This window comes from Triturus cristatus, chromosome 1_1 (genome assembly GCF_964204655.1).
Source record: "Triturus cristatus chromosome 1_1, aTriCri1.1, whole genome shotgun sequence".
NCBI lineage: Eukaryota > Metazoa > Chordata > Amphibia > Caudata > Salamandridae > Triturus > Triturus cristatus.
Genome location: NC_140579.1, coordinates 770,588,188 through 770,601,426, shown reverse-complemented (window position 1 = coordinate 770,601,426; position 13,239 = coordinate 770,588,188). Strand labels below are relative to the sequence as shown.

Genomic DNA, 13,239 nt, shown 5'->3' with positions numbered 1-13,239 from the left:
TAAGAAAAGAAGATAACACTTCTCAATCTGGTTTCGTGTGCTACAGATGTGGGAGTAAATCTCACACAGCAAGATTTGATAAATGTCCTGCCAAATCAACAAAATGTTTAGAGTGAGGAATTATTGGACATTTCTCTAAGGTTTGTAGAAAAAAAAACGCTTTAAAAAGGTCACGTGTTACTTGCATCACAAACAACAATTCAGATTTATCTGATAATAACGATGATGAAGATTCCTTGGAAAACTCCAATATCTCCAAGAATGCTACTAGACATGTTGTAGTGAATATTACAAGTGATGACTGCAACAAACCTTTATGTATGATCTCCTTTGGTGGTATAACCCTACAAGTTGCAGCCGATTCTGGATCTCCATTTACCATCATTGCTAAGTCAATTTGGGATGCCGACTTTGCTAATTCTATTGGCCCACATTTATAACCGACTGATGTAAATCCAGAAAGCTTCACTGGACAAAAAATTGAAATGCTTGGTGTCAGATCTTTAATTTTTGAATTTAAAGGTAGAAAAGGGTTATGTAAGTTATATGTAGCTATGGATGGACCTTCAGTTTTAGGTTGGAAAGATCAACGTTCTCTTGACATTATTTTGAATCCAAACAGCCCTGAACAAGTGTTAGTAATGTGTGAAGCTGAAAATACAAAGAAATGGGTTTTGGATGAATTTCCTAAAGTTTTTGGAGGTAGTATTGGAAATCTTGATGGTTTTAGACATAAGATAAGAGTCAAACCCAATGCTGTTTCCAAAATTCAAAAAGTGCGTCACATCCCACTAATTGTACGGGATGAAGTAAAAACTGAACTTAAGAAATTACAAGATGCTGAAATAATTGAACCAATTGAAGCATCTGATTGGATTTCCCCGATTGGTATTGCCAGACATGCTAATGGCAAAATTTGCATGTGCATTGACTTAAGGTATCTAAACGACAATATAATCATTGACCAATTTCCTCTACCGAGGATTGACGAGATGCTCTCGTTAACTAATGGTGAAAAAGGGTTTTCTACCATTGACTTGTCCTGTGCATATCACCAGATCTCTTTACACCCCATGAGCAAACATCTTACAGCTTTCTGTACCCCTTTTGGTTGTTTCCAATTTCGCTGCACGCCATTCGGTTTAGCTTCCGCAGCTGCGGTATTCCAAGGCTCATGTATGAACTATTTGGTGATATGCAAGGAGTAGTATTTTTTCAAGATGACATCCTGAAAATGGGACCAAATAAGAAAGTCCATGATAAACGTTTGAGAAAAGTTATGCGTATCTTACAAGATAAAGGAGTCACTGCTGAACTTTCGAAATGCAAATTTGCAGAAAAAAGTGTAACTTATCTAGGACATGAAGTCAGTTCTTTAGGCATAAGACCAAAAGCCAGCCTAGGAAGTGCTATTAAAGATGCTCCTTCACCCAAGTCCAAAGAAGATCTTAGATCCTTCTTAGGACTCGCAGAAGTTTATTCGAAGTTTGTTGATAAGTTTTCTGAAAAAACTCATGTCATGAGATCTTTGCTTAAAAACAAAACACAATTTAATTGGTGTGTTTCTTGCTAAATTTCTTTTGCAGAGATTAAAAAAGCTATTACTCAGGCACCTAGTCTTCAAGGATTTGATCCTCTTTCAAAAACTATTGTGACCACCGATGCTAGCAGCAAGGGTTTAGGAAGCGTATTGACCCAACTAGATGTCAACAATAGAGAGGTCATCATTGCCTTTGCATCTCGTTCTCTCACCCCTACTGAAGAACAATATTCTGTTGTTGGGCGAGAGACCCTAGCTTGTGTCTGCGCCCTAGAACATTTTAGGAAGTTTCTCTGGGGCAGGAAATTTGTTTTACGCTGGCACCATAAACCGTTAACTAAATTATTAACTACTGATGGTTTAACCAACGCTACAGCTAGAATAGCTAGATTGTCCATGAGATTACAGGATTTCATGTATGACATACAATATATGCCTGGAGCCAAAAACTTCACTGCTGACTTTCTAAGTCGCATGTCCCTACCAATTATTGAACTTGACAAGAACTCTTGGAATGATTTTTCAGTCGCTCACATTTCTATAGATACAACTCAGAGTAGTTTTAGTAAAGAAGAGTGGCTTGAAGCGGAGAATGCTGACCAAATCTTACTTGTTCTTAAACAGTTGATTATGAAAGGTTGGAATGGTATGGACAAAAAGTTTGTCAATGACGATTTAAGAGGTTTTTGGAAAGTTCGGGATGAACTCAGTCTCTGTGATACACTTGTTTTACGAGGTAACAGAATTGTGCCACCGAAAAAGTTAAGAAAGAAAATACTTGATTTATGTCATAAAGGACATTCTGGAATTACACGTACCAAACTTCATTTGAAAGAGCTATATTGGTGGCCTAGGATGGATTTAGATGTTGAGAGGTGTGTAAGGTCGTGTGTTAAATGTGAAGTTTCTGACAAAACCCTTAAAACATTTAATCCACCTTTAGCTTCTCCCCGTTGTCCAGAATTCCCTTGGGAAGTTGTTGCCATTGATTTTATGGGACCGGTCAGCTGGCAAGATGGATCACAAAAGTACATTTTAGTGCTTATTGACACTTTTTCAAGATGGTTCGAAATTTGTGTAGTGGATGTTATCAATACAAAAACTGTAATTGCATTCCTGGATGACATCTTCTTGAGAGAGGGTTTCCCTAAATTTATTCTATCATATTATGGTGTACAAATTAAATCTCTTGAGATGAGAAACTATTTGGCTGCATCTGGTATTCAACAAAGGTTCACAGCTTTATATCATCCTAGCGGAAATGGCATTGTTGAGAGAGCCAACCGTAGTATTAAAGGGGTTCTGCAACTTGCCAATAAGAGTAATCTACTTTAGGAAGATGAGTTAAAGAAGTTACTTTGGGCCTATAGAAGTACTATCCACAATACCACTTGCCAAAGTCCTTTTTCCTTAATGAGAGGCAGAATTCCACATGCAAAAATTAATCCTGGTTGGTTAAACAAGAGTGGAATGATCCAGTGTGATATACCTACTGTTAGAGAACGCATCAAGGATTCTCAAATAAAAAAAAAAAATTACTATGTTCTAAACATGTGAATTTATGTAAAGGTCAATGGGTTTGTGTTAAAAATGCTAAGAAAGTCTCCAAATGCGATAGTTAATTTAGTGAACCTAAATTAGTTGTTAAAGTCACGTACAACACTGCCTTGCTACAAAATGGTGAAGTTTGGCATTTCTGACGCCTTGCAGTAGTATCAATTAATTGTAAAACCGAGAATGAGTGCAATAGCATAACATTTTGGTGGTGGGATACATTTGATTTCACACAAGATACTGTTGATTCTAATTTGACTGGTGATAGATGTACTGTTAGTCCTGAATGTATGACTTTGCCAGCGGATTCATCTAATTATGATCCAGTGTTAAATGAAAATTTGCATGAATCTTCAGTTATCCCTGATTGTGTTCCCTTGCCAGTAATGTCATCTGAGTCCAATCCACTTGTGGATGAAAATTTACATATGCTTCCTGATTCTAATGCACCAAGTCTTTCCTGTGATAAAAATTTGGTTAAAACATCTAGTGGAAGAATTATTAGGAAACCCAAATGTTTAGAAATGTTTGATTGTAGTTAATTATATATTTTTTGTTTTTGGTCCTGTTCCTGTATGCGGGGGGTTGTAATAAAGAATCCAACATATCAATCTTCTTTCAAGGGAATTTATTTCAAGGCTACTACATGCAACTAAGCAAATTGGTGCGCGTTGCTAAACTATTCTGTGGTCCTTCAAGCAGCACAGCGGACGCTGTGATTTAAAAAGACAAGAGATGCAGGCTGCATGTACATTGCTATAGAGCCATTTATAAACCCTGTGATTTTCTGAACAGACCTCCTTCATAACTCATTCCCAGCCGTTCCATCTGAGCGAAATACTGCAATATTGGCTTACATGCTCATTCAAATGATGGAGTGCCTGGAAGAAAAGCTGCCCATCCCGGGAGTGGTGCGCATTGCCGCCCACCATTGTGTGAAAGTAAGGCTTACAAGACTAAATAACATATACAGAGCAAGGAACAATAAAATCATCAGCAGAACTGCAGAGCTAGGATTATGTGAGCATATCGAGAATATTTGCATTGAAAAAACATTGATTACTTTATTTTATATTCTTTTTGATGCATAAAATCTTGATTACTTTATTTGACATTTTTTTTTTGCATAAAATCTGCCTTAGCTTGGCACGAAAACTCCAAATAGCGGTTATTCTGTTAAGCAAGGGCAAGAGATGGGGATGAAGGGAGTAAACTGCACGTAAGTAGATCAGAAATGAAATAAATTAGAAAGGTATGGGAATGGAAAGCAAAAAGTCAATACAATGCAAACAAAGGACAGGGAGAGGATGTGGCCTAGCAACCAGAGATGGTGGTTGTGGAATGGGAAAACAGGGCTTGAGTCTCGGCGTCGGCTCAACATCCTGTGATTCTGGACAAATCACTTAATCTTCCTGTGCCTCCAAAAAATGAATGCCTTCTTGTGTAACGTAACTGCGGCTTATGTATAAGCGCTCCAATGTCTTCGGGTTGTGTTTGCGCTATACGCCTAGGGCCCCTTGCAGCCTTTTCTTTAATAGAAAAAAGAAATACGAAACAAAATGTCAGTATTTGCAATTTTTAATGGGGTAGTTGGATATAATCGAAGCTGATATTTTTCAGGGCACACTGCCACATAGATCGATTGGATTCTCACAGAAAATCACCGACAGAAAAAATGATACTTTGGTACTTATATTGCCTAATGTATGTTTTCATGGTATACCTATAAGCTTAGAAAAACAGCCTTTAAAAAAAAAAAAAAAAAAAAAGATTGAAATGTTTAGTGTGGATTTCTCTGCGTTTGTCAGGTTTTGACACATCCCTTTGTTTAATAGAACAACCCCCGATAGATCTGACACCGCATACCGCCAAAAGGCCCCTCGCTTCCTTTGCAGCAATGCACTGCCGGGCTTTCTCAGCCCGCAAAGTCTGCTCTTACTACAAGACTGCAGCTACAGAGTCCTTCGCTGTTCATGCGGTAATCTAAATCAAGGATTGTAGCAAGGCCCTTCCTGGCAGTCTTGCCAACTAAGCATCCTGTACACCTGTCACGGGATTAACACCTCTGCTTCGTCTGGGGGGAACGGGGGAGACTCACTAACCACAAAACGGGGCATGGTGATTAATTGTATCAGGAACCCCCACACAGACTTTCAATGTAGAGCGAGGGCAGCACTTGCCAGTGAGCGTCTTGTCAGGAAGGAAAATGCCAGAATCCGATTCCGGTAAAGTAAAAGAGGCGAAGGTGATTTAGTGAGAATACTGCGCATGCCTGCAGGATTATAAAAAACAAGCATTTACAATGCAATGGTCTCGGCATTGTTAAAGTTGGAGCTATTGGCATTGCTCATGACATTATTTTTGTTTATGATTTTGTTTTTAAAACATTTAAAGAAACGGCATTGTTATTTACAATGTCAATAGCTTAATCACTCTCAAATGCGAGACCTATTGCATTTGCACCCACACACAGAGCCACACACACAAAGCCACCCACACACACAGAGCCACCCACACACACAGAGCCACTATCATATTGCAATCCACGCACAAATAGAGCCACCCACAGAGCCACCTACACACACACACACACACACACACGCAGTAGCCCGATGACCTATTTACAGTATGTGCACTTTTAGGGAGGGAATACACTTTTTTCTGAAATAATTATTATGGTTTTTATTAAATGCAGATTCACTGAGGAGGTCAGCACTGATAATTTCAGCTGAACAACCCCCTCGTTAATGGAACTATTGGACAGAGTGGAGTAAAGAACGGTGGTGCAGAACCATGGCTCAAAGCAACACACCTCTGAGCGGCAGCTCCATTTACTCCTCCAGGAACATACTTCTATGTGCAAATAAGTGCTCTGGAGCTATTAAGTTGGACGACACAAACTATTCATTCACTACACTCCAAAGCCCCATTGTCACCACCTTGCAGGTATCCTGGAGTTATGGTGGATGCAGAGATTATCCTACTTCCCAAATGGACTTGTTGATTAGGAATCCTGGCATCCATTTCACCAAAGTTAATGCATTATGGCATGTATTATCTTGTGGACAGATGCCAGAGCGTGTGCACAGCTGTTGCATCCCATCTTGCAACCAGCACGATTTGCTTTGACCTTTTCCAATTTTCCGAAAATTGCAATCAAAACAAGAACTGTCAGTCCCATTGCTCTAAGGGAATCATAACATACAGTCCCATCTCCAATGGCGATTAAGGCATCCACTGTCAACAGGTTGTGGAACAAAATATATCTGAACTGATGTGCCTAACGCAAAGTTTGTGTTTACAGAGTAGCTAAGCTACAAGATTCATTAATACCGGCCCTCATATCTGTACCCCTCTAACATTACTCAGTAACAAGAACCCAGATTCACTGCTGTGCATTAGGTGGGACGTGTGGAATGAAGGAGCCAAGAAGGTCCAATGACTTGAAAGTGCCTACCACTGCTCCTATAAGTATCAACAAATGCCACCTTCATGAAACCCCTGAAGGCTTCACCCTTCCTTTAAAAAACTCTGGTTGGGCTTCTGGGCCTAGAAGCAATCTCGATAGCTTGGTATGCACAAGTGTGCAGTTTCTATCAATCAACATAGATAATCCTTAACCGAGCCCTCCATTTCACGTGATGGTAAGACGAGACACGCAGATGCGACTAATAAATTTAGTGGAACTCTCAAGCTTCAAGTCAAGTATTGAACTAAGGAAGTGAGTGTATAAATAAATAGACGATCACGCAGACCTCATCTATTGTGATAAAAGTCAGTTCTCTCGGATTCCGTGCTCTCCTTCTATACACACACTCTTCCAATTGATTCAATCTACTCATAATTTAACTCACAGCGTTTCATTTGAGCTTATTTCCAGAATATGTGTAAGGCTATATTACGCCCAAATTGAATCACTTATAAAAAACAAAACTGCATACAAAACAAAACGTGTATGCCAACTTGCAGGCACATCACGTGTGAAGCAAAGTAAACAAGTGGCATTTGTTTGCTTAGAATAGCGAAAGCACAGTTTACATTTACAAAATCCAGTTCCTCGAGATGCAGGCAAACGAAACCGGCTTCACGTGCACAGAAAAGGCAACCCACAACGTGGCCCGAAATTACTGCAATCTCCAAACCATGAAGATACCAGTCACAACAAGGCGGGCGTCGCGCTTAAAAGCCAACATTGTTTTCTAACACTTAAACTGTAGACAAGAAAAGCAGAAAACTGGAAAGCAGAGATAAAAAAGGGATTTTTATTTTTTTATTTATCGCTCTCGGTCATCGGGCCTCCGTGTTTATCCATTTGCATGTGGGAGTAAATTGTATAGTCCAGGTTTTACTTTGCATTGTGGTACATGTAGTCTTACACATACAATGGGATAAACAGGGCGGAAAATGCCAAAAATAAAAGACAACTCGGGCTCGATAAACAACTCAGACATAAAGACAGTTACGTCCTAGAAGATCAGAAGAAGAGAAGCCCCTCCATTCGGGAGGGACAGTAGAGCCATTCAGTAATGGAGTTGGGGGAAGACAAGCCCCCGAACTCTTAAGGGTACCTCGTCCAGGCTAGCTTTCACATTCTGTGATTGGGAGGGGTTGAAGAGAAAATCATAAAGCTTAACCAGAATGCAGGCAAAATACCAATGTACGAACCAGTAAAATAACTCACCTTTAATGGACACAGAAGACAGCGATGCGCCTTCCCTTGCTTCCTAAAGTCAGCCAAAGAGTCTGGCTTTTCCAGCTCCTGCCAGTCAGTTAGCCGTAGCTTCGAGGCCTGAGTCTCTGTTCCCACCTTCGGTGGGTCGCAGGCTCGTAGCCCTCGGTGTCTGAGGCAGCAGCAGTTCCCCTTTGGGGCTGCCTGACACGAACCACGAGGAGACGGGACCAGTGCCGTGTCAACGCTGGGGGCGGGGAGGAGGAAGCGAGTTTAAAATAACACACATCTGCTGTCTGGCAGATTCAAACACTCTAAACTTTAAAATGCGTGGAAAACAAGGAAACAAGCACTGGACGTGCGCGCGCCACGCGCTCAAAGTAAAAAAAAAGAAAAAACACAAGCTGCGAGATGCGCTCTGTGGTGGGGTAGGGGGAGGGGCATTGAAGTGAGGCGCGCGCGCTTGGTGTATTTGGTAGCGTGGTAATGTGAGACGCATATTTCCTGCAATGTTTTAAGTATCAAAGTTTTTATGTTAGAATAAAATATACAGGTGACGTCATTACAGTCCATGGCCACAGAGTGTGCGAGTCTGTTCAAAATCACCAACGTTGCTCAGGAGGTGGGAAGGGTAGCTCAGATACATACTCTTTCAGCTCCGCAGAGAGTGAACTCAAAAGGCAGAATCAATCGTGTTTGTTTGAAGGTATGACGTGTTGGTATCGTGAAATGATCTTCAGGTATTTTCACAAAGGCCACAGCACTCGTGACTGGGGTCATGTCATACATCGCGCGCCAAACACTTCATTAAGTTAGATCTACAATGACGTATTTTTTTTATGTGAACTCGAAGCCGGAACTCCAAATATTTTGTCTGACATGCTAATATAAACAAGCATTGGCCGCGCGCGCCTCATGCTCAAAGTAAAGGTGCCAGCGGGACTCCGGGCTGCCATGCAGCGGACCAGCACGGAGGCGAACCACGGCATGGCTGACACCGACCCCAGGACCCCGTAGGAGCTCGCCGACTTGGTAACCATGTTTCTCCGAGGTCAAGCAGAAATGCCTCGGTGAAACGCAGCAAATTTTCGGATTGGGGGGCATGTTTTTCTTTCTCTCCTCTTGCCATTGGCTGGAATATTTACATTCCAGAGGAGAGAAAGAAAGTAAAAAACACGCCCCCGAATCCAAAAAAGACGGGGCTTAAACGGACAGACGCCCCTCTCCTCCAATGGCTGGCCTCCGTTTAGGAAGCCTGCCAATGGAGAAGAGGGGCGGGTTCAAGCCCCGTACTATAAAACGTTAAATCTCGCGAGTGAGACTGCGCAAGCGCAGCCTTCGCTAGCCGAGACCTAAAAAGTAAAGGAAAGAACATGGACAAGGGCAGCCATGTTGAAGTGGGCTAGGGTAAGGCAGCAAAATCTGCTGAAATCATATTTTAAGACATGGCACTGCAGACAGTAAACCGTGCCACACTGAAAGTAAGCGAGCAAGGGAAACAAAACAAACCCACCACCCGTAAAAAGAAGCCCAAACAAAGTCATATCCTACCAAATAAAAGCCCAACTGCCGCTCGACATGGAAAAATGCAAAAAGGTTAAACAATACAACCAATGGAGCAGGAGGCACTGCGTGGGAGGCTGCATTGACCCAACTGTAGCATTAAGAGAAGGTGGGAGGGAGAACGTCTATAGTTAAAGTTAAACAGCTATGCCACCAAAGCTGAACACAAGGAAACAGTCCCAGAGCAGGAAACCAAGAAAAAAAAATAGTCCCCCTAACAACAAATGAAGAACCATTGCGTAATGAGCCAGTACTTAGTCCCTGCTGCTGGGAGGAACAGAAGAGAAACGGGAGGGACAAATAGGCAGGACTGGCCCCTAGCAAGCCATGATTTTTAAAGGCAAGTGAAACAAACAAATCAAGAGCAGGGGGATGTTTTTAAGCCACAAGAGAAATTACAATAGGTCTTGTATGCTCGACCTAAAAAACGAGGAGAAATGAAAACATTTGTCCTTGTTGACCTTACCTCAAGGAATCGTAAGATTTTGGTGCAAATACCTGTCTACGATTCTTGTAGGTAGGGATTTGCATCAAACACTTGGATGATTGCATGGAAACACCAATGTACCACTCATGGAACGCCCCTTTCATGTAAAGTAATGCAAAGCAGCACACAGCACAAATTTGTGTTACTTTAGGAAATTACCCAATGCAAACCGTGATTTGCATTGGATAGTAAATCCCAACATAACAGTTTGCTTTGGGTTTATGTTTCAACTGTAAGCCAAACCTGGCGCAAAGTGTTAGCAAATCTAAACCACATTGCCTACCAGTATGGATGAAATATGATTTTTACCCCTTGTAGTCATCATTGTCTTAACATTTGCTATACATTGACTTACACACGTGTAAGATTCATTGTCTCTGTATAATATGTTTGTGATGTTAAGTGCTTTGAAAGTCCATATTGGAATGAGAAGTGCTATAAAATAAATGGGAGAGAGGCTGAGGAGAGATGAGGGCACCGCCGTAGAGTGGTAGTGAGGGAATCTGTGAAGTAGATCATGGGGTGGGAGGGCACCAACAAAGAATGCTGCACCGGGCGCTACCAACATTAAAGTCATCACTGTGTGAAGCTGGGCACTTTGCCTTGCTCTTAATGCCTATAGTACGCTACTCCACACAAAGAAGGCTGGAGGCTTTGACGCTAGACCTCAGTATCTTCATTTAAGTATTATGGATACATATGTAACTGGAAAAATGTAATTGAACATTGCAGGAAAATCTGGAGCGATAATGGGAGTTCTGCACACAGACCAGTTACAATCTACGAGATGATCCCTCCATCCAACTACACCTGCCTTGGAGATGAAGCGATGAAGAGCTACAAAAGATCCCCTGATCGAAACATGTACCGGTAGGTTGCACTCTTATGGTTCACCATGTGTCTGTGATGCTAGCTCTTTGAGGTAGTGAGATGGTTCATGGCCTCCACACCTTTCTTTACTTATGAGTCCTCCATTAGCAAACTCATGAACAGATGTTTGGAAAGGCTCTTTGATGGCACATGGATTACAAAGTCAAAGTATGAGAATCTTTTGATTTTGAAATGTCTAATGTACATGTTGAGGTGATTCGACTTGCCCAATGTTAGTGTTTTCTGTTCCCTGTTTGTGCTCATTGAATGTGTGCTGGACCATGCCAGTGGAAAATTGGCTCTGATGTAGCCGGGCATGGAGGACGTTGTTTGCCATTAAAATATTCATGACAGTCAGGGAAGTAATAGGTTGTATTAGCAAATTACAGAAGTTATTATTTCAAGCTTTACAAGGTGTATTAAGAGAAAAAGACATAGATTTTCCTGGAGGACCAGACTAAACTCATGATGGAGGAACATTTTCAGACCGATTTCCTAAATCCAACATAAGGAACAAGCATGGAGGAAGCCGATAAGTCTGATTTTTCATATAAGTGAAAATGCTTTTTCATTGCTTGAATAGGTTGTGTGTGCATAGGTGAATGAATGCCAGAATGAGTAGTAGTGTGAAAGGATGTATGCACGAATTAATGGATGAAAGAATGATTAGAAGATGAACACATTCATTAAGAAATGGTTGTGTAAGTGACACAGTCCATGGGTGGATAAATAACTGAGTGAGCGTATGGATGGGTGAATCAGTCCATGGATGATGAATAGATGAGGGAGTGCATGGATGAATGAATGTGTCAGTGAGATTACGGTTGAGTGCAAGGACTGAGGATCTGCTCAGTTAGTGGATGACTGCATGTATTGATGAATGGGTGGATACAAGAATGAATGGGTAGATGAGTGGATAAGTGTGTGGGTGCATGGATGTAAGAGTGAATGAGTTAGAGCATATTTATGATGGATGGGTAGATAACTTGACCTGGAGTGTGTGTGTGTGTGCATTTGTGGTTTCTGCCAAGAAAGAGAATGTTCCCGGCACAGGAGGATGCCAAGCACTCTCGTCCCACGCTCCAAATGCCTAACATGCCTTACACCCTCAGACATCTCGCCCTACTAGCTCCTCATCCTGCTCAAAATCTCAAACTACTAATGTTCAAGAGCTGACAGAGGTATGAAAGTTGCCTCTATCTCCATAGTTCTGGCTGTGCTAAACCTGCCCTAGAGACTGGCACGGCCTTCCTATACAGTCACTACCACTGTGTGTCTCCTGAACTGTTCACCGGCTATTGCAGGCACTCCAGCTGTCTGCTCTGGCCCCACACCGATATGCACCCAAACAACGTAATTTCTTCCTCCTAAATACTGACTGGCACGGACATGCCGTCTGTCAGCCACAGGCACGCCCATCCCCTAGCCAGTGCCAGAGACAGACATCTGTGGGGTCCGGCTGCTCGAGTGCTTCTTTGAACAGGTGCTAGTATAGACCACATGGGGGAAGACCGCATCTGCACCCGGCCTGGAGCTCTGGCATATTTCCAACTAAGCAACGATTTCCGAGGGAGCGGACCAATCAGTAATGGAGCCTATTTCTTCCAGGTCAGGCTTGCCGTCTTTTGCAGAGGATTGTTTTTTCTAACCAATCAAAGGTCTTATGAAGCAGTTCGACCACTGATCCCATCCTGGCATAGTCCCTCAGCCTGCTAATCACTTATAGCTAGTGTTTAAATTGTAGAAAATATACGTACGAGGGCCCCAGTCGGGAGGCCGCTGCAGCTTGCACCATCCATTACCACTGCCAGTGCTGCCAATGACAGTACCAACACAACCAACCATCACACTCCTACAAGTGTGACAATTCAGACTGTTATGATACATTAACAAGCATTGGCAAAGCCTATAGGTCTCGCCTTTGGGGCATTATAAGTGTTTGGCTAGAGCTATTGATTTTGCTAATGCTTGTTAGCTAAGTTGACGAGTTCAAACCTCGCAGAGACTATAGCATGCGTCGCAGAGCAGTGCATGCTCGCTGCCCAAGTCAAAAAGGAAGATCATCCTGGACTCATTCTAGCGTCATCCGATGACTTCAGCCAGGCTATTCCTGTAATTATCTGGGGAAGTTATCCCAAGCCATCCTGAAGTCTGCCCACAGGGAGAAATATTTAAATGAGATGACTCTTACTGTAATCACAAAAACTACTCCAGGATGGTGTCCTGATTACTCCAATTAAAAATGCGTGATGGTCCTTTACAACTCAAAGAATACTAACTGACAACTGCAGGATGAGTGTGAATTACTCCAGGATGGTGTCCTGATTACTTCAATTAAAAATGCGTGATGATCCTTTACAACTCCAAGAATACTAATTGACAACTGCAGGATGAGTGTGAATTACTCCAGGATGGTGTCCTGATTACTTCAATTAAAAATGCGTGATGATCTTGTACTTCTCAAGGAATACTAACTGACAAGTGCAGGATGAGTTTGAAATACTACCGGATGATTTCAGGACAACCCCATGGTTACTGTTTACAACCACTGGATGA

At 42.0% G+C, this 13,239-nt stretch overlaps 1 protein-coding gene across 1 annotated transcript in view; it reads left to right on the top strand.

The window, feature by feature from the left end:
• The window catches only part of LOC146871055 (uncharacterized), a 145,682-nt gene that overhangs the window by 33,867 nt on the left and 98,576 nt on the right, over nt 1–13,239 (top strand). Inside the window, exon 3 of the mRNA XM_085646128.1 lies at nt 10,546–10,683. Within this exon, the coding sequence (XP_085502254.1) occupies nt 10,546–10,683 (138 nt within the window). The remainder of the gene's footprint in view (nt 1–10,545; nt 10,684–13,239) is intronic.